Source organism: Alternaria incomplexa, assembly GCF_024043165.1.
Source record: "Alternaria incomplexa strain BMP 0042 chromosome Unknown scaffold_15, whole genome shotgun sequence".
In the NCBI taxonomy this organism is placed as follows: Eukaryota; Fungi; Ascomycota; class Dothideomycetes; order Pleosporales; family Pleosporaceae; genus Alternaria; species Alternaria incomplexa.
In genome coordinates this window covers 539,939-559,969 of record NW_026249864.1, presented here as the reverse complement: position 1 = coordinate 559,969, position 20,031 = coordinate 539,939, and the positions used below count along the sequence as shown (strand labels likewise).

The 20,031-nt window shown below is 54.9% G+C and overlaps 6 protein-coding genes across 6 annotated transcripts; 3 read left to right on the top strand and 3 right to left on the bottom strand.

The window, feature by feature from the left end:
• Positions 1–1,661: 1,661 nt before the first annotated feature.
• Positions 1,662–2,256, bottom strand: J4E90_009259 (uncharacterized protein; the record flags this gene model as incomplete). Its single annotated transcript, XM_051438778.1, has 2 exons — positions 1,662–2,201; positions 2,251–2,256. The coding sequence occupies 2 exons, from the start codon at positions 2,254–2,256 to the stop codon at positions 1,662–1,664; spliced, it is 546 nt and encodes a 181-aa protein (XP_051287441.1).
• Positions 2,257–5,094: 2,838 nt separating this feature from the next.
• On the top strand, positions 5,095–6,075 carry J4E90_009258 (uncharacterized protein; the record flags this gene model as incomplete). The annotated part of the gene is made up of 3 exons (XM_051438777.1): positions 5,095–5,122; positions 5,246–5,392; positions 5,471–6,075. 3 exons carry the CDS (start codon positions 5,095–5,097, stop codon positions 6,073–6,075), a joined length of 780 nt encoding a protein of 259 aa, XP_051287440.1.
• A 3,530-nt stretch (positions 6,076–9,605) lies between these two features.
• On the top strand, positions 9,606–10,484 carry J4E90_009257 (uncharacterized protein; the record flags this gene model as incomplete). The annotated part of the gene is made up of 1 exon (XM_051438776.1): positions 9,606–10,484. One exon carries the CDS (start codon positions 9,606–9,608, stop codon positions 10,482–10,484), a length of 879 nt encoding a protein of 292 aa, XP_051287439.1.
• Positions 10,485–11,914: 1,430 nt separating this feature from the next.
• On the top strand, positions 11,915–12,366 carry J4E90_009256 (uncharacterized protein; the record flags this gene model as incomplete). Its single annotated transcript, XM_051438775.1, has 2 exons — positions 11,915–12,136; positions 12,166–12,366. The coding sequence occupies 2 exons, from the start codon at positions 11,915–11,917 to the stop codon at positions 12,364–12,366; spliced, it is 423 nt and encodes a 140-aa protein (XP_051287438.1).
• An 860-nt stretch (positions 12,367–13,226) lies between these two features.
• J4E90_009255 (uncharacterized protein) lies at positions 13,227–14,828 on the bottom strand (the record flags this gene model as incomplete). The annotated part of the gene is made up of 2 exons (XM_051438774.1): positions 13,227–14,428; positions 14,486–14,828. The coding sequence occupies 2 exons, from the start codon at positions 14,826–14,828 to the stop codon at positions 13,227–13,229; spliced, it is 1,545 nt and encodes a 514-aa protein (XP_051287437.1).
• Positions 14,829–15,982: 1,154 nt separating this feature from the next.
• J4E90_009254 (uncharacterized protein) lies at positions 15,983–17,532 on the bottom strand (the record flags this gene model as incomplete). The annotated part of the gene is made up of 4 exons (XM_051438773.1): positions 15,983–16,488; positions 16,577–17,319; positions 17,368–17,439; positions 17,489–17,532. 4 exons carry the CDS (start codon positions 17,530–17,532, stop codon positions 15,983–15,985), a joined length of 1,365 nt encoding a protein of 454 aa, XP_051287436.1.
• Positions 17,533–20,031: the final 2,499 nt, after the last annotated feature.

Here is a 20,031-nt window from a genome sequence, read left to right as displayed (position 1 = left end):
GACAACAAGGACTTGTTCGTTCTCGACCTGGCAAAAGTGGGCGATCTTCTCGACAGCGGAGGCTTCAAGTTCGCGCTCGCAGCGGCAGGCAATCTATTACTGTCAGTCATCCAAAGTAACGGCTAACGTGAAAGGCTCGACATACCAAATCTGGGATCAGACCGTTACTCCTCACCGCCTTGATAGCCTGCTGCGTAGGCTTCGTCTTCTGCTCGCCGTGGATAACCGGGACATACGAGACGTGAATCTGCATGAAGTTGTTTCTGCCCGCACGCCTCCTCAGCTGGCTCATAGCCTCAATGAAGGGCATGCTCTCGATGTCGCCCACGGTTCCTCCCAGCTCGATTATGCAGACGTCCGGCTCCTCGCCTGAGTCATCGACGGGTATCCGCGAGACCTTCTCGATCCAATCTTGAATCGCATCGGTGATGTGTGGGACGACTTGTACGGTTTTACCCAGGTAGTCGCCCTTGCGCTCGCGTTCGATAACGTGCTGGTAGATCTTGCCAGTGGTGATGTTGTTGTCGCGGGTGAGGGTGATGTTGAGGTAGCGCTCGTAGTTGCCAAGATCGAGGTCAACTTCGCCGCCGTCGGAGAGGACGAATACTTCGCCATGCCTGGTTTTTTTTAGTCTATATTCACGGTACGGTTGGTGAAGCCTACTCCTTCGGGTTCATAGTTCCCGCATCGACATTGAGGTACGGGTCGACCTTGATCGACGAGACGTGCTGAGACGTCAGTATGTTTGGTAAAACGCGTCAGTCCATTGCACTTATCTTGAGGCCGATTGTCTTGAGGAGAAGTCCTGTAGAGGAGGCTGCGACGCGTCAATCAGCTACAGCACGCAAAATAAGATCCTGGCGTAGAAGATGATGTACAGTGGTGCACTTCGGCTACACACTGATAGCGATGGTCTCATAAAGGCTGGTATGCTCTCATGAAAGTCAAACTTCGCGTGGAGCGTCATAGATGCGCGACACTTCTGGCCCATGTCAAATAGCTTACCTATGATACCCTGTGTGTACGCGTTAGTGGTGATCAAAGGCGCGGCAACCTGCAGCTTACCTTCCCCACGCCGCTGATGACGCCGCCAGACACAAGCACGTACTTCATGATGCTGTTTGGTGCCTCAATCGGTTATGGGGAAGGGGAGGGAAGGAAGAAAAGTCGAGATTTCGCACGCGTTAACTTTGAAAGAAAATCGGCGCATGGACCCTCTAGCGGGGCAGATCCGCCCGCACTAGCGCCCTCTCGAGGCTTGAGGCTTGCGACCATGATCCTGCAGCGAATCTTAATCCGAAGCTTCATTTCCTGAGAAAAACCGTCTCAAGCCCAGTGTCTTCTTATATTAATTTCAAATACGAGCTATCAAATGGTATCGTGCTCCCGTCCGTCGAATATCAAATGCATTACAATGTGACCGCCTCACCGAGTCTTCAGACCCCTCCTGTGTTGTATAAACGCCATGCAAACGTTCTCAACGCTGGCAACTTTGGAACTAAAATGAAACGTCCGAGGGGAATAGGGTTCGTTCATCATGTCGTCAAGATGCAAATCGGTATCTGCAAAAGATGCTCCAGATAACCCAAATAATAACCCACATCGCCCGCTGTAGATGATGCTCATGAAAATGTAGATGCCTGAGAGGTGTGGCGAGTTTGTCATTCTCTGCGCCGTCGCTTCAGCTCGTCCTCTTCCGTATTGTCGTGTTCTTGGCTCGCGGTGAGTCGTTTGCGTGCCAGTGCCTTTTCATTGCCCTTCTTCACTTGGATATTGCACCCTTGTAACTTCAATGCCCGGGTGAGCGCGCTGCTTGGTCGCATACCCGGAAAGTCTTTGGCTGTGTAGACTGTGAAGACATCGCTCAAGACCTCGGTGAGTATGGGCGAGAACCCTCCCACGTGGAGGTTCATAGGATCGATGCGCATGAGGACGAACCGGAGTCGGTACTTGCCATGTGTACGGCAAGAGAGGTCTGGAAAGCAGAAAAAGCAACCCTCGGCGTCATGCTCATCCTTTGCTACAGACGGAGAAGCTACGAGCTGGCCCATTAGTCGTCGCGTTGTCCGTCGGTCAGGCTGTATGAGTGCCGTCTCTTCGTTCGTCCCTTCTGCGTTCCAGAGCGTGCAATGAACCACGTTGAGCGAGTAACGAAGCTCTTCTTGTTCAGCAGCACCGGTCTTCGGATCCGTTACTAGTAGCTGGATGATTGGCGGAGGGTCAATCACCCTGCGGTCGCGTTCTCCGAACCCACATGCTCGCGCGGCGATGGGTTGTTGTCGCACACGAAGCTCGTAGTTTAGATTCCTATCTGTGTCAGTCAACGTTGACCTACCCAGGCGGGAGGTGTTCCTACAGTTGTTCGTTGTACACAGGCTGTGGTATCGAACCCGGCAACGGAATTGCTCGATGCTGTTTCTGGGGCGGAGGGGCTGTCGCGGGGGTCTCTGAATACGAAATAGATCCCAATGGGGCTGCTAAAGAGCCGCGATGTGATTGTGAGTGCTGATGGGAACCGACGGACCCGCGGAATGGAGTGCTACTTGATGCATAGCTTGGTGTGTACCCAGGCGAGGGCAGTGGAGGGTAGGCTCTTTGCTGCGAGGCTTCTACTGGTGAAGTGAGGGATGAGTAGGGCTGCTCGTGGTGTTGGCTGTGGGGTTGGTTGGGGTGATAGTGGCGGGGCTCCTCGTACGGGTACCGGTGTTCAGTTAGTCTTCGCGGGCCTCTGCTGTCAAACTCGGAACGTGGTGAGATGGGGGGACCATATTGCTGGGGAGAATACGGTGGGTCTGATCTAGGTGGGGTGTAAGGATTCGAGTGCTGCAGTAGCTTCTCGACGGGGGCTGCTGATCTATGTAACGAGGACGGCTGAGGGTAGTCGTGTCGTGGGGGCAGTCCAGCATGGATCGAGGGTAGTTGATTGATGGGGGAGCGGAACTGGTGATCCGGGCGTGGTGGTACAGCGTCTGGCGGGATCTCCAGCGGGGGCAGTCGGCGATGGGAGTAGTCGAGAAAGCCAGGGGGCGAAAATATGGGAAGTTTCTGGGTCTCGGTCATATCTGGAGCAGGACGAGAAGATGTTGTCAGAGGGAGCGACGGCGGCGGAGGTGGAGGTGGTTGGGACATGCGTGTATTATTATTTGGTCGGGCCAGGACACGATGCACGAAGCCGCATTGGGATGAGGGTTGTGTTCAGTTCGGAGGCTCTTTTCAAATTGGGAGCAACGGGTCGTGGTGCAGTGTTGGACAAGACGTCAGGAGTGGGAGCACTGCCTCGATTGTGGCGGCGTGAGTAGTTTATAGTTGACGGTTCCCTGTAGTCAACCCTGTAGGTATCTGGATCGCCAGCAGCCAGATCGACGGTCGGATGCTTGGATTCAGCAATGGCGACGTTGAAGTGGAGGCGCTCAGACGCCTTAAAACAACGGGCGCCCGGGAAGGGGAAAGGATGCAGACGGGGGTGGGCCCGCAGCACCCTGTTCACTCGCAAGCCTCACGCCAACCGTCAAGAGTAGCCGGCTCGGAGCATAAATTTCAACAAGGACAGCGATAAGTGCAGCGATGGGAGGGCGGATCCGAGCTTGGCGGTGCGGTGCTAGTCCCCAGGTTTCTGACGTGGGCTGGGTGCAAGCGATATGAAGGCCGGGAGATGGGCACTGCTCGCAGGTGACGGAGTGGGGACATGTCATGGCCGACTGGCATGATCAAATGATGGTGATGGCGTCTGGCTGGTGCATGTGGCCTCAGCGGGCGCCATGCAGCAGGAAACTTTGGGAAGTCTAGCTCAGTGAACTGGCTTCGCAGTATTTTCGTGGGGCGTCAGTTGCAGGCTGGCGGCCGGGTAAAAGGTCGACAAACAACGGCGTCCCGGTTTCGCAGGCACGTCTGTTTCGAATCAAGGCGGGCCAGGGTGTTGCACACTGTAACCCGGCGGCAGCCAATATGGAGCAATATGCCAGATATCACGTAACTCGGTCGGTGGGCGCTGGCGGGCGACGCTTTCGGCGAGGGTCCAGATGGAGGTCAGGAGTGGCTGCAGCGCGAACCTGGGAACGGCCTGGAGGCCCATCTGTCAGCGGGCTGGGCGAATGGCGAGGCTGCAGCGGTGCGGCTAAAAGCGATCTGCCCTGCGACGCCTTTCTTGTCCGTCTCCGCGCACCCACTTGGGCTGGTGAACCCAGTCAGGACGGCTACCGGGCTTTTGGAAGACGGCTGCCGTCGCATGCGCCCATCCAGCAGTGACATGAGACAAAGCCTCCGCACCTGGCTATCGGACTCGATGGGCAACGGGCACGGCCGCTTATGTTGGTCGGTGGCTTGCGCTTGACCGCGGTGGGCGACCGTTGTCGTTAACAGCAGACAATTAAGAGACGCAGTATCGCTGCCATGGCGGCGACACGAATCACGGCCCTTCGCTTGCGGCGCACCTGGGCAACCTCTCCAGGGCTGGAGAGAGTGGGAGGATATTGCAGACCATGGGGACAAACCCCATGACGCCCAAGTTGGACATGGGACGGCAGTTGTCGTCTATCTGTCTATCTGTCTACCACTCTACCACTACCAGACTACACTCTACCACTCTACCAGTCTATCACTGTCTCGCGTGGTCTACTCCACATCAGACGGCAGTTGACCATTTAGAGTACCAGCTGGATTGTCAGAGTAACAGCTGGATTGCCCGAGTAACAGCGTTGCAACGGCGCTAGCGCCTCTTTTATTGCCTCTGCTCAGTCTGATATTGCGCCCGCACGTCCAGCACGAGCGTACCTGCGTGTGTGCGCGCGCCCTAGGCTAGCCGCCTCCGCCGTGTGCTACCTCAGGCGGACGCATGTCTACTTTGACACACTCGTCCTCTGCTACCCCTCACCACCCATCGCGACGACGCTGCCCTCGGTGAGCGAGTCCGCCAATTGCTCTCCCTGGCACGTGTCGCAGCCAATCGTCCGCCCGGGCACCTGCCGTCTCTGCCCTCTACTCTACGCGACCACCCAACCGCCGCCCACGCCTCCCTCACCGCCCCGTCGTCGCCCACAGCTGCGACTCTGCAGACTCCTCTGAATCACGTCGCCACTCGATCGACACGCTGCCCGCATGGCTGCTCAGTTCGGCAACTACGTGGGTACGTGCGAGGCCACCTCACCCAGACGGGCTGTGGGCGTTCTGACGTGCCCTCTACCGTGGCTCAAAGCGGCCTCTGCTCGGCAATTGCTGCCCTGCCTCGATTCGTGCTGACGGCCTGCAGACTATAGTGGGGCCAAGCCTCCTGCCTCAGCGACTCACGTTCGCGACCCACGTCTGCACATCCTGGCGGCGACGATTCCGGAGATCTTCGCCAACAAGCACATTCTCGACATCGGCTGCAATGCTGGCAGCGTTTCGATCCAACTAGGTAAGTCCAGGAAGGATACCCCTGCCACTTGCTGCAACCGACTATTACCACCATCGACGAGATATTGATCAACTGCAGCCCTCGATTTCCACGCGGCTGCCGTCACTGGCGTCGATATCGATCCCAAGCTGATTGCCCAGGCCGAGAAGCTCCTGGCCTTGCGCGCTTCCCGTGCAACACCCCCCACGAGTTGCGACCCACCCGTCGTCGACTACTTTCCCATGTCGGCCGTGCTCACTTATGGCTACCGGATTGAACCGCACCGCAAGCCTGTCCACACGTCTTCCGCTGCGTCAGCTGCCTGGCCGCGTGTAACCTTCTTTTCTGCAGATTGGGTCCTGCCCTCTGACCAAGATGCTACCGACTCATACCATGTCATCCTGGCATTATCCGTCATTAAATGGATCCACCTCAAACATGGAGACGCTGGTCTGACGACGTTTTTCACAAAGTGCTCATCGTCTTTGAAACCGGGCGGCTACCTAGTCATCGAGCTCCAGACCTGGGACTCATATCAAAAGGCCATTCGCCCCAATCATGCTCCGCATTTCCACGAGACCCTCAAGGAGCTGCAACTACGGCCAGAGACATCGTTTGACACTCTCCTTGCCAATCACGGTCTGCACCTCTGCGCTTCGTCGGACGCACTCCCTCGTCGCATCAATGTCTATCAAAAGGCCTAAGAGCGGTTGGTAGACATATTGGTAGGGATTGACAGTCTTCCACTAGCATCACGTTTCATGGCGTTCGGGTTCCAGTCTCTAGTATCGGGATTTACCATCTCGTCTCGCTCGGGAGACGTTGCAAGTCATCCATGGCATTATTCACGTTGACTAATCTCTACACTCGTGCCGCTGCAGCATCTACCGCACCTGGCTCTCCCATTCTATTAATCAAGGTACATATGTTAGATTGAACTCGCTATCCAGGCAAGTAGAAAAGTATCCCAATCCGCGGCTAGTTACTACAAACGGCTGGTCTGCGCTCCACTTTCTTGGTCTTCTCTCCGAGGCTGTTCCCTGTCCGCCGATCTTTGGCCCTCACCATCCCAGGTTCTATCAAGCCATGCATCGTACGATTGCGGCAGCTATGCAAGTAAAGATCGGCCGAATAACAGGCTTTTCAAACTTCCGGCCTCGATGTCCGCCTCAGTAGTGAGGCATGCAGCTACAACCTAATTGTGATTGCAGCCATGGCTCCGCAAACGTCTCTGGCGGGCCACGGTAGAGTAGTGAGGTTGCGACATTTGCATTAGCCGCGTTACTACACAACCCGCCACGCTAGCCAATGGCGGCTCGGAAGCTTTTCGGCTTATGCCGGGTACCCATCCTCTGGTTCTCCAGACATTAGATCACATGTCGTCCACTAATGCAAACCTTATTTCACTCCGGATCTCGTGCAGGCCGAGGTTTTCTGCTTATGCTGTTCAATAGTATATCTACTACCAGCCGTGCTATCCTCCTCGTAACGTCATTTCAGATGGCCGGCTCTAGATGTTTCGACAACTGATGATCGCTCACCGGTCCGTACATTGTGACAAAGTCTAGATGACAGGAGCGTAGGTTCGCCGACTCCATGGCAACATGGTTTAACCTAGCCGCCACTGACCGCTTATGAGCTGTCACAGAACGTGAAATTGCCAAACTCTCGTTGACGATATGATTGCTGATGCTGTGAAAGATGAGATATGACGTTGCATTTTCGTCAGAGAGCACCAATTCCCCGTCTGTACCATCTCAAACAGGTAAATCCCTCGAATTTCACGCTTTGGTCCCTGAAGCCTTGAGAGGACGGCGCAAAGGTTCGAGCGCTTGGTTTCCCTCGTCAGTCGTAGATTCACCTTAGCTCGCACCTTGCGAACCACGTCGACTGTTGAGGAGCTCACTGGGAGATTATGCCACACCAAGTACAAAGCTTGATGGAGTGGCTCAGTTACCTCTGGACCAGTGCTGCACGATGTCTTGCCCACTGGGTGCCATCTCATCAGCATCTCGTTCGAGAACCAGGGACAGGCCCTATGCTTTGTAAATTGAGCTACTGGCTCCCGGTTGATGCGAACTGGCGACTCGGTTGTCGATCCGTCAGAGCGGTAGGCTCATTCGACATAGTCTACAGATCTTGAGAGGTGCTCAATCTCGCAGGTGAAGTTGGCCCTCACGAAAACCCAATGCATTAGCTGGAACACAGCCAAGTCGTTATCCTGTTTTTACCGCATCTACATGGCCGCACAGCTTCGGTAGCTTGGTTTCTCTGAAAGCCGTGCCATGGAACGCCAGTGCAGTATCTGGCCAGTGTCCCGTCCACTGCGGCGATTCAAGCAGACATGATCTTGTCGTTGGTGTGGGAACAAGTCCGATGATGCGCTCCCCTGCAGACCAGGCAGACTTGCGACTACTGTTGTCAGCAAGCATACGCCTATCGGGATGCAGCATCATTGCTTGCTTGGTCGCACGACAGCCAATACACTCACCAATGGATGCATCGGCAGTTTTTCTCTAGCCGAGAGGGTGAATCACAGTATATACTGTCGTGTCGTGCGTGAAAGCGTCGACTCTGCTAGCCAATGACGATGCGATGCTGCCATCGTGAACGGTGTCGAGATTTGCGATCAACAGTTCGCCCAATATCTACAGCGTCAAAACGATATGCAATTGCGCTTGAAAGATTGACCACTAACGGGAACGCCCTGCGTAGGTATACAAGGAGGACGACCGAGGGATGTCGACTAAACGGGGCGGCCATTGATGGACAACGCATCCACAGATAGCTGCTTCGTGGACACACCACATACCGCACAGCAGCGCGTTGCACAAGTGATGCTGCCCAAGAACATGTCGTGAGCTGGCTCGAGTGACAACAAAGCTCCTGCACCCTGCGCTTATCTCCTCGACGCGATCCGCCGACAACGATATGGAGTTGCAGGATATCGATGACGTTGAAGAGTCGCCATTGAGGTGCAGCATGTCGAGCAAGGCCTACTGTCGTCAGTCGTCATCACAGCTTCTCATGTCGTTTCAATTTCCACGCCCGTTGCTGTTGTCATGTGTCGCCGTTCGCTCTTGCCGTCTTCGGAGCACGTCTCGCAGCTGCCTCGATTACGTAGGCCAGACAAGCCCAATGACAGCGAGGGTTCGTGCAGTTACCAGGGGCCATGCAGAACATAGTTCCTGTCGTGGAACCCTCCAGCACATCGCTCTTGCCTTGCCACGAACACTTGCATTCTGCCCCCGATACACGAAATCCACGTCGGCTAGTATTCTGGAGGAATGCGCTGCAGGGAGCTCGAAACGACCGTTGCCCGCGTCGCGTCGACGTGTTCAGACGAGAGCTTTTCGATGCTCCAGGTCGGCGGTGCGCGGGCTTGAGAAATAGCTTTTGGCCACCTCACCTTGCCGCATCGGAGACTTTTGTACCTTCAACAAATGCTCTTTCTCTCCTCCCCTGGGCCTCGCAGGGACCGACGCAAAATGATGCTAGCGACAGGTTGATCCCCGCCTCTGGAATGCGATGGCAATGATGTGTAGCTGCTGGAGCGTCTGCAGTGGCGGCACCTCTCAGCTTGGATGGACGTCCACTTGCAACTAGGCGGGAAGCCAAGCACTGCACCAGTCGGGCTATATAACCATCAAGCAGCGTCGAGGTAGGTCTCACGCGAGACCTGTCGTCACTCCTGACCTGTGTACCGGCCCATGATTCAAGCAGCATAGCTTGCGCCGGAACTCCAGGCTGAGCCGAACAAAAACAACCATCTTCTTCCCTCAGCAGCGCCAGCGAGGTAAGCTCCAGAACCGCGCGTAGCATCAATGCGTCAGCACGTGTCCTGTTCACACCACAGCTGGGGGAGGCGTAAACGAGCGGGCGTCGTATACGGCGCTTAGGGGCATGGAACGGTTTGGTGCTGACCGTGCGATAGGCTTCCTTGACGAGTCTCGCGCGGGCGCTTCTCACGATCCCTCATGCAGATCTCTGGCTATTTGACATCCTGCCGAAGTCAGACGTAAGCTGGATCCTTGCTTTTGCCAAAGCGAATGACCATCCGAGCTTGGTCACACAGAGCTAGACAACACTCAACACGATTCGGCATCTTGCCGGAGCTACGGGATCCACCACCTATACATACGCCATCAAAATCACTCGTAGAACAGAGCAGAGCCACGCCGAGCGCTCATCTCCGCCGACCGACCGCGAGCGCATCGAGCGCATCACCGACGATATGCCACCCGCGAGCGACTCCTTCATGCCCCTCAACATTGAAGACGACGTCGTGCCAGAATGGCTGGATTCCTTTACTCTGGTTGCGCCCCCAAACACCGATCTATGGAGAAGGCCATCTTCGGGCGACATCTCAACCGCTCCCATGCTCTACACTGCCTTGAGCAATCCCTTCATCGTAGCAGAAGTCACGGTCAAGGGAGACTGGCAGCTTGAATGGGATCAAGGAGGGCTGGTAATATTCGCAGGCGCACCGCCAGGACAGACAGCGACGGCATCAACAACCGCAACGCCGACATTGCAGGTCCCAGATGTTGCAAACATCCGGTTGGACGACAGCGCGACGCCGAGCTCCGCCATCTCACTCTCGCAAACCTCAAGTAATGAGAATGTTGAAAGCTGCGACACGACAGCTTCACACAGCCCAACAGACGAGTCAGGACCCAGCCCCCAACTAGAACGTGGGCCCCCACCACCATACGACGCTCCTGCGCCAGCACCCAAGTGGGTGAAAGTCGGGCTTGAGTTCTGCGGCAACGTATGCCACGCTACAGCTGTAGCCGCCAATAGTGAAGGTGCCGATTGGTCTTTGAGTTCGCTTCCTCCGCTTCAACAACGGCTCAAGGAACTGCGCGTCAAGATGGAGCGCATCGGCTACGCGCTGTGGGTGTCGTACGAGGAAGAACCGGGGATTTGGAGGAAATTGAGAGAAGTCACTTGGTTCTTCTGGGGTGTAGAAGACAAGGCCGTACGCGTTGGCGTCTACGCGAGTCGACCTGCAAACTTTGGCATCACCATGTGGGATCACAGACACCGTGTGGGACTCAGCAACGAACAGCGAAATTTATACGTCGAATTTGAAGATCTGGAAATCCACTAACCAGGCTCGTCGCCTTGTTTATTTCTGTCGGCCTATCATTGCATGCAGCGGCTGTTCGTGCAGCCCAGGATCACGAGCAGATGCTCTCTTTGCTTCACACATCCCTAGCATGTCTACATCTCTAATCGTCTCTTCGGCCCCTACTTCGTAATCAGTTTTGAGTTTCGGTTCTATGTACCTATTCGCTTTTGGCCGTTCGCGGCGTTGCCTCGGCGCTTGCCACCATCTTCAGCTCATCGCAACGTCGCATCCATCTGTGGCGACAATACCTGCACTGCAACTTCTCGCATACATATAGGGCTTATTTTACTGTAATCGCCTCTTTTTCTCACGGATGACGGATCATATTAAGCGCAGACCTGTAATCCTGTTCTCGGCTCCGTTATTACATTTAGTTTTGCTTGCCATCTACCATCTATCTATTTATATATTAACACAATTATTCGGTATCTATGTCTACACGCTGCAATGTGCGGTTCTCAGTCCGACCTGGACCTCGCGTAAGAACGTGGGTCGGATGCGCGTTGCATATGGGATGGTGATGATCGGTACTCAGGTGAAGCTGGCGCGTTTGGTGTCGGGTCTTCACGCCGCCCCGGTGCCCTTCAATAACGATGTACACTCAGCACACTGAAGTGTCAACGGAGGAGAGAAGTCACAGTCTCGGTTAATTCAAGTACTTGAATGGCAGGCCCAAACGATGCGTGCAAACGACAAAGCTGATGTTGATTCTCACAACTTTGAGACACATACTACTTCCACGACGAGTACCACGGAGTTACGGATACAATCCATGGCCAATCCCCTCTAAGTGTTCACAGAGAATAAACCTAAATGTTCTGCTCGCTTTGAGGAGCTACCTACTCGATCCTTCCCGGTTGGCTGGTCTTCCGCCCAGAACCTCGTACTAGGGAATAACGATGTTGCTTGTCTATATTCTGTTGTGCCTTGCGTATCATGCAGCTTGTGGATACGGCCATACCATGAAGGGTCGTCAGGCAGAGTATACTATGACCAACGACGCTCACGGGAGCTACACCACAGCATCGTTGGTAGAAAGAACGACTTCCTTCCCTGCATCTTCATCCAATGCGGCCAGCACTCAGATGTCTAGCCTTCAGCCATCTCAGTCCGTACTACCGGCCAGAGTGCCCCCCACAGTTGCCTGCTGGGCGACACCGTACTGCGATTCTATCCTCGTGGACTTTGCGCACTGCTACAATATCTCTGGAACGCTGAAAAGTCCCAATGGCGACGATGGACGAAGCGAAGTTTACCAGCGTTGTCTCTGCAACGACCGAGGAACTATGTACAAAGAGTAAGCGTCCCTCGAACCACCTCCCTCTCTGGCTTCCTCTAACCGAACAAACAGCATCCTCACGAACTACCAAGCGCAAAACACAGACAACGTAACGCAGTGCTACGCATGCATGAAGCAAGCCGGCATCGAAGTAGACAAGAACAGTGAACCCAGCCTACAAATGAGGTACAAGATCCATAATTTCTGCAACACCGCAGTTCCGAACCTGTACGATTTACTCGCTCTATTCCTCGTCTGGCTCAAGTCCACCGACGAGCCCGTGGACAACAACACCGAGCTGGGCAACATACCGTCGATATCTACTCTGGCCGATCGCTTCACAAAGACAGATGTAAATCAAGCTACTACAACGGTAGCCAGCTCGGCTCGGAACACGGAGACGTCATGGCTTGGGAGTACGCTTTCTTCCGGCGATATGATACCGACGCAGTACTTACAGCAACTACCGAAGCACTGGCCGTATACAAGCTACGGCGCGGCAAGAAAGGCAGGCCAGACTACCTCGTTCCCGTTGACAGATCCCAATTCGACAAGTCAAACGGTGGCATGGCTATTCCATGAGATGCTGTGGAATCCACGACCGCTTTTCACTCCGCCGTCAGCGAGAGGAGAGGAGTATGAACCAGGGCTTGCGGACTGGACACCGGCGTTCTCGAACGGTGATGCCCTGACTGCTATCCCTTCTACTTCCGCCGCACCCGTCATCTCAACGACGAACGTCGAGTCGAGCACCTCGGATCCCACAGCGACGGCAGCATCAGAAGGAACGATGACGCTGACGCTGAGTATTTCCATGACTTCGACAACGCTGTCTACATCATCGACGACCGCTGTTTTTATAAAGTCCGACATCATGTCCACGTCCATGTTGATAGCCTCCTCTGTTGCGATTCTAACAACAACGACAACAACATTACCGCCAACCTCTTCGTCTCCTCCATCTTCTTCTTCTTCTTCACTCACCTCACAGGCGCTCGTTCCTAATCGTCCAGAGTACACACAATACCCTATTCTGAGCAAACCACACGATGCGAGAGACGTCACGACTGCGTCATCTCGAAAGGCACTTGTAGATGCCATGGCTGGGTCGAAGCGGCAAATTGGGAACAAGGAGGACGCGATCAAGCAGTTGTGGGGTGAGATAAGAAGGGTTACGAAAGAGACAAATCGCTGATACTCGATCGCGAGAAGGCAACAGAGGGGAAGATGTAACAAAAAACCAATATAAAGGCTATTCGTGTCATAATTACGTATTAACTATCTGTACTACTTATATGAACCACCTCCCAAAATGAAGGGGTTTTCTAGACACGCTTTATACCAGAAACGCCAACGCATGCCCCTATATACAAGTCCTGTAATGAGACTCCATGAAGCGTATATACATAATGCCATCTACTTCTTCTTCCCCCTGTGCTTCACTACCGCTTCACCTCCGCAACAAGGTACGGGCCAATGACGCAAATAGCGGTCCAGACCACCATCGCACTCTCAACAACAATCGTGTACGGCGTCTTCCAGATAGGCACCTCCTGCAACCTGACGTAAATCGCGTAGAACGCAACGTAGAAGAAGTGGTAGACAAGCATCCAAGGGCGTGTGATCAGTCCCGCAAGCATACCACAGGGTTCACTGACGCTCTTTCCGCCGCGCAGGAAGTACTTGAAACAGCCCTTCTTGATCAGCTCGAGGTACTGGTTGTTGGCGGCGAAGAGGCTGTACAGCGCCATGGCCAGAATGTTGATGACGGATGACCCGTCCTTGCGCTTCCAGTGGAAGGTTGACATGGCGGCGAGGACGGCAGAGGTGTCTTCGAGTGTGGGTACGTTGGCGGGGGAGAGCAGGTTGGATAGTAGGACGACGTCGTTGAACGCGACTGTCATGCCGCCGCCGGTCAGGGGATGACGCATGTTCATTGAATCGCCGAGGAAGATGAGGCCGGCTTGTTTCTGCGTCGTAGGGGGTAGGAAGCTGTTGGGCATGGAACGTAATTTACCCGCTTCGATTGCTTTGCGGAAGGCGGGCTGGACGCAGGCGGGAAGTTGGGGCAGCGCGACATTGAGCATGTGGTTCTTGACACCCCCGTTCTTGGGGCTCGCCGAAGGCAGGTGCTCGGGTATGTCGACAAGAATGCGCGTCTCGTGTGTGCCGATTTGGTAGATGAGAATGGGGGGTGCGTCGGCGAGGATGACGTGGCCGTGGTTGGGCATGGGGAGCTCGGCGTCGATCATTTCGAGGCCCCAGAATTTACTGCGCACTTGGGGTTGGTTGGGGATGTATTCTTTGCGGAACTTGGAGGCGTAGCCGTCGGCTACGAGGGTCACGGCGCCAAAGTAGTAGTCTTGCTCCCCGGCGGTTTGACATGATACGCCGACGACTTGGCCGGTGTAGTCGCTCTTGACGACGGATGTGACGGTGGTCTCGACGACGGTGACGTTTGGTGTGGACTGGGCCTTTGCTCGCAGTTTGGAGATGAAGCGGCCGTGGTGGAAGGAGCGTCCTTCGGGTGCTCTCGAGGGTCCGGAGGTGATGAGGTTGTCGGGGTAGGGGATGTGGACCTCCTCTTTGCCGTAGAAGATCTGGTAGCCGTGGCAGGGTATCGCATCGATGTCGTCGAGGCAATCTGGGGCTTGCTGTCAGCGTTTCACCCTAGACGTGTGCTAGGAATGATTCAACGTACCCCTCATGCCCAGCTTCTCCAGAGCATTGACACCACCGGGCTGTAGCAGCTCTCCTACAATCCTGTCCGGCTCCTTCAAGCTCTTCTCCAGCAGTATGACGCTTCGGCCCTGCTTGCCGAATGCGACAGCAGCTGCGCACCCCACGATGCCCGCGCCGATGATGACGACATCGGCTTCATGGTGCACGCGCCGCCTCTCTTCGCGGGAGTCGCATGTGTGTGTGGATTCGATCGTGGGGACGGATTGGGTCGATGTGCCTCTGTGTCGCAGCTGGGGGGACGGCGAGGCAGAAACTCCAGGCGGGAGCTCTGCAAGCTTGGAACCGGAGTACATTGTGAGCATGGTTGCGGTTATTAGGGGCCTGTTGAAAGACCCTGTTGAGTGAAAGGTAAAGTTGATTGAGCAGAGGAAGGTGCGTTCCAAACTCAGTGGGGCGGGTGAGGCGCCGCGATAAATACTGGGCGATGTGCAGCGTGGAGAAGGAGTGTGTGTGTGGAGAAGTCAATCAGCCTCGTCGAAACGTCACACGGGCGGCGCGAGGGTAGAAATAAACTTCGCGGAACGTCAGGTCTCGTGCAGATCAAGGGTCCGGCATGCAACCGCGTCGTCGTGAGAACGAATCCGAGTGGCGACCTCACGATCTTAAGCCGCGAGATTGATTACAGGGATCGCGCTCACCGCCATGGCCCTTTCTGCCAGGGGTATCACTCCCGCCTGGGCGATGTGGTGTGAAGATCATCTCATCTTGTCGGAATCCGATCTTGCTCGGCTTTTCCTCGAACCATGGCTGGTCTTCGGGCGGGTCTTCGGGCGGGTCTTCGGTCTCCGGAAGGTGTATGTGTTGTTCGTGAAGGGTGATTGTAGGGTGGGTCGGCAAAGACATGCACCTGCATAACATTCACGTGTTGGCTACCAGGCACCCGCATCAAACTTAGAATCGTCGCAGGCACACCACAGCGACAAGTAGTCGATGCAAATCTCCTCTCTATGTGGTATATACGTTTCGCACAAACTCTATACATTGGGAATTCAGAAAGCAACTCTGCCGAGCTGAGTATATTCAAAGCGCTGCACAAATGGCGCCGCGTTCGCTACGGTAGTTAATAGAAATTACAAATAAAGCCAGTACATGGTGTGATGTAGGTATATAGTGGTAATGAAGCAAGCATGCGTCTCGTCGTGGCGAACCTTCCGCCTTCTTGCTTTGGGCCACACAAGTCCGATTAATCCCCGAATCGTCCAAGCCATTGTGTCGTCAATGTGTGCCAGATAATCCGCCCAAACGAAGAAAAGATAGGAACAAAGAGCCCCAAAGAATGTGCCAGTACGCCTCCAAGGCCCAAGGAAACGTCTCGCCAATAAGGGGCCTACGCAACGCGTAAGAATTGGAAGGGACGACCGGTGGAAGTTATATGTACATCTGTACGAATATACACAAGATCATGACTACGTCTTGATGTGTTGCTGAAGCTTGGCGGTATTGCTATCCAAGGCGTCTAGAAGGCAGAGCCGGGGCGCTGGCTCGAGGGGGGGAACATCGGCGACGCCATTGGGGTATCGACTTCCATGATGGTGGATTGCCGGTCAGCGAATTGTGTCTTGCCGTCGACAGGCTGGGCTGGGCCAAGGTGCGAGTTGCGGTAGTATGCCTCGTAAAACTCGCTGAGTCGAGCATCCTGCCCCTGTTGACCCGGTGCAAGCAGGTTGCTTGAGTGGGGACGGCGTTCCGCCTCGTCGTCAGTAGACGCAAGGATCGATGTGTGGCCGGATTCGACTGTCGAGGCGGCAGAGGCTGAGCGGCCCGGCTTTTGCTTTTGCAAAACCTGAGTATGCGAGTCCTTCTTTTGCGCTGCCTCCTGATATGCTTGGTATGCTTGGAAAGTGCTTAGCCGGTTGCCACTGCTGTAGATGCTGCTCGCGTCGCTTCCGTCTCGTTCATGGTGTGGCGAGTAGGTTCGTGCCTGTAGTTGGGGTTGGAGAGCGGGTGACGAAGGTTCAGAGTCTTGGAAGAAAGTTAGGGATGGCCCGATATATATCTACTAAATGCTAAAAGTACAACAGACAACGCACCAGGAAATCGCGTTACCTACTCGGCTCGTGGACCTGCACGCGAGGGTAGTCGTACTCGGGCGATGGAGAGCGGGACTCCTTCCGCAAAGCATGGCCAGGGATGGATGGCAACTTGGCTGTGGGTGGGTTGTGGGGCGAAAGCGGTGTTGGTGATTGACCAGGCGAGTTGTGGTAGGATCCTTGCTGTGACTTGATGGCGTTCGCATCTCCGGAGTGGTGCGATACCATGAGAGCTGGCGCGTATTGCTGACGGTTCAAATCGGCTGGTGACATGGACCGAGGAGATGTGAAACCGTCGCTGTCGCTGTCGGAGCCAGCAAAGTCAGGAGAGGTGGTACCACGCGGGTGACCGGGCGAAGGAGGAACTTGAAGAGACATGTCGACAGCGCCGTTGTGGTTGCGTCTTCCACTGAGCTCGGCCTCAGATGGGCGGAGCTTCATGGTAGGCGGTGAAGCTCGTCGTGTGGAGGGTTCTTTGGTGGCGTTGAGGTTCAGGCTGAGCATGCTGTTGTTGTTGGACTGTCCCTTCATGAGCGGCGAGTTGACGCTCCCTCCGACCAAGGTGCTGGTGCTCATTGTTGGGTTATCGCCCATGACAGATCCTGCTCTTGAGGTAGGTCGCGACTGAGCGACTCCGGCGTAGAATCCGGCCTCGATGGCGCGAATACCAAACAGATCACCCTCATCCTTCTCGCGTTGGTTCAGTTCAACAGTGTCCTCCTTGGGTCCAGCCTCTAGCTCGGTTTGCTTCGCTTTCTTCAACCTTGCTATTGTTAGTTCACGTCAAGATGGTGTCAATATTGGTACTTACTTCTGACGGTTGTACAACACCTTGATGAATCCACCGAGGATAGTAATGACCAACAGTGACAAGAAGACAACACTGTGCAGTGTCAGTCGTTGTAACACTCTATATCGTCCTAATGACTTACATGTACTTGTATGCCAACTGCAAGTCGCCAAACCAGTTCGACATTATGATTAATACCTCGCGATGGCGGATAGTGCTCTTGGATTATGAATGTATTTTGCTGATATCCTCGTAGGCGGTACACTGGATGTATAGGCTAAACCGATTACTGTCGATCCAAGTAGTATCTATCGTCGCATAGGTAGCGAAATGAGTGTCGGGTAAAAGCCGTGGGAATCCAAATAAGGAAGGCGCAGTGCAGGACGATGCTCGGAACGAGAGGACGTGTATACAAGATACACAAGAAAGAGTGACTGGGGTTGCAAGTCCTTGGAAGAGCGATGCAAAGACGAGCAGAGCTACGGGGGGATAAAGAGTAAAAGAGCGTAGCTTCAGAGGCGCGCGCTGACTGCCTCAGTAGTTTGGCGCTATCTACACGACGTCGGCACGCATGGTTGAGATCTAAAAGCGGAGGCGACAGCCTAGGTCCTCATGCCCGCTCGTGAAGCGAGCGTCGAGGCCAATCAAAGCAAGCACGGTGCCCTAAACGGAAAGCGATTCAGGTGCGCTAACGGATTTAGTTGAGGGTTTGTTTGAAGGCGTTGTGACCCGGCATGCCCATGCAGAGCCAGCCCTGCCCTCGTGTCAGTGCCCTCCGAAGATTCGGAAAAGCTCTTAAGCTCTTGTTCGATGTCAGTCTGGGCGCTCGTACAGCGTAATGACGAGTCTCTCCACTGGTATTGATCCATTTGGTGGTGTTCTGTGTGCAAAGTAGAGGGCGTGGCGCTGATGATGCCATGGCAATAGGAGCGGCAGTGACGGCAACCGAGCAGTCAGAGCCTGTGATGGCACAGCTGTGGCGCATCAGGCGTGGAGCCATGTCGTGTTGACGGTTCACCCAAGCATGATTCGCTTCTCGTCCCGTCGTGCCCCTGACGGCGAGTTGGGACAGCGAGAGGAACAGGCATGGCGGCTGTTCAGGCGGCCTATTCGGTCCCACTTGGATGAGCTTGGCAGGGGAACAGGACTCCAAGTTGGACCTGGCGCCTGCGGAACTGGCCACTGCAGATGCTTTTTTCAGCACAACGTGCCTGACACCCACGCAGGGCATCCTTTTCTCGCGTTCTCGCCATGCGATGCCCATCTCCCGGAGTGCCTCCGCTTACTGCAATTTCCCGGGAACTCGGCAACAACTGTAGCATCGATTATCGATCTCGAACCTCCACTTCGAGTCGATCAGCATGTTCTGTGTAACGGTCACAGTCAAGACCTCAAACACCAAGGCGCGTGTTAAGAACGCAAGCGATGCAGCAAGTGCAGGGCGCAGCTGCAGTCGATCGCACGCTTGCTCTGAAAGATGCGTGACAGGAGTAAGACTTGTCGCACCAGGATGCAATGGGCCAATATCCGTTGAAACGAAACGTTGGCTATCCGCTTCTGACTCCTCCAGCGGCGCGGTAGCTTCTGTCACGACCGATGCATGCAGAGGAACAGAACCCTGTCCCGCGGTGTATAGCGAGTACGATGTGCCTTAGCACGCGGTTGCCGACTTCCGGACAGCGCGCTGCCTTCGGCTTCCGATGGCAGTAGACAACGACCAACAAATAGAGCACATGCATGAGAATGAGCAGACTGACAATGCCGTCATTCTCCGGCGTCAGAGGAATGAGATGCCCTCAGCATTGCCTGGAAATACGACGACCGTTGGCGGAAAGAGGGTCAGGCATTAGCTTGGCGGGACCTGGAGTTGAGCGGTTCCACTATTGCCAGTCCACCTCGTACTTTTTTTTCGCGCCGGCGGCGCCGCCTATGCCTATAGTATGAGCCTCAGGGACAGAATCTCATCTCACCCTGTTATGCGAAAAGGAGTAAGATGCCAAGTTGGAAATTGCATCCTCTGCACATGTCGCCAGTGGGTTCCACATGACCAATCGTGGGTGCCTGGCAAAGGCTCCGTCGCGCTATCGATTGCAACTTTCAGTCCGGGGCGCCATCACTCGGACAGCCAAGTGTGGTGGTGTCATAGAGAACTTAGGTCCCACGGACGGGACGTAGGTCATCACCCAAGGTTCCGCTCCGTCTTGTTGTAAACAGTGCCAAGATCCCACGCTTGCCTTCGTCCCCTGAACCGCACGATGGCTTCTTTTGCGTCGCGTGTCCTCAGTGTTGAGGTCTGGAGAATACCCCTCCAATGTGACCTTCAGAATCGCGCGAGCACCGAGCCTCGCCTCGTGTATGTAGCGAGGCAGAGAGACTGTCTACTTCAATACCTCAATCTCAACGCCGAGTGGCCGCGCAATATCTTCGCGGAGAATGTCCAATAGACCATTGTGAAGAAAGTCACAGGAACAGCATCGCAAGCATAGCCGACGGCGTACAGCAATCAGTTCCAAATGGTAGGAGCAACTCAAATCTTGGGGGATGTCATGCACACAGCTATTGAGTATGCGAGGTGGGAGGTCTTGGCAGCTCGCGATGTATGGCGTCATACGCGCCCCGTCTAGTGGCTACCCTTGTCAAGGGCGCCCCTCACACACTTTCCATCCTACTTGGCACAAGTCCGCC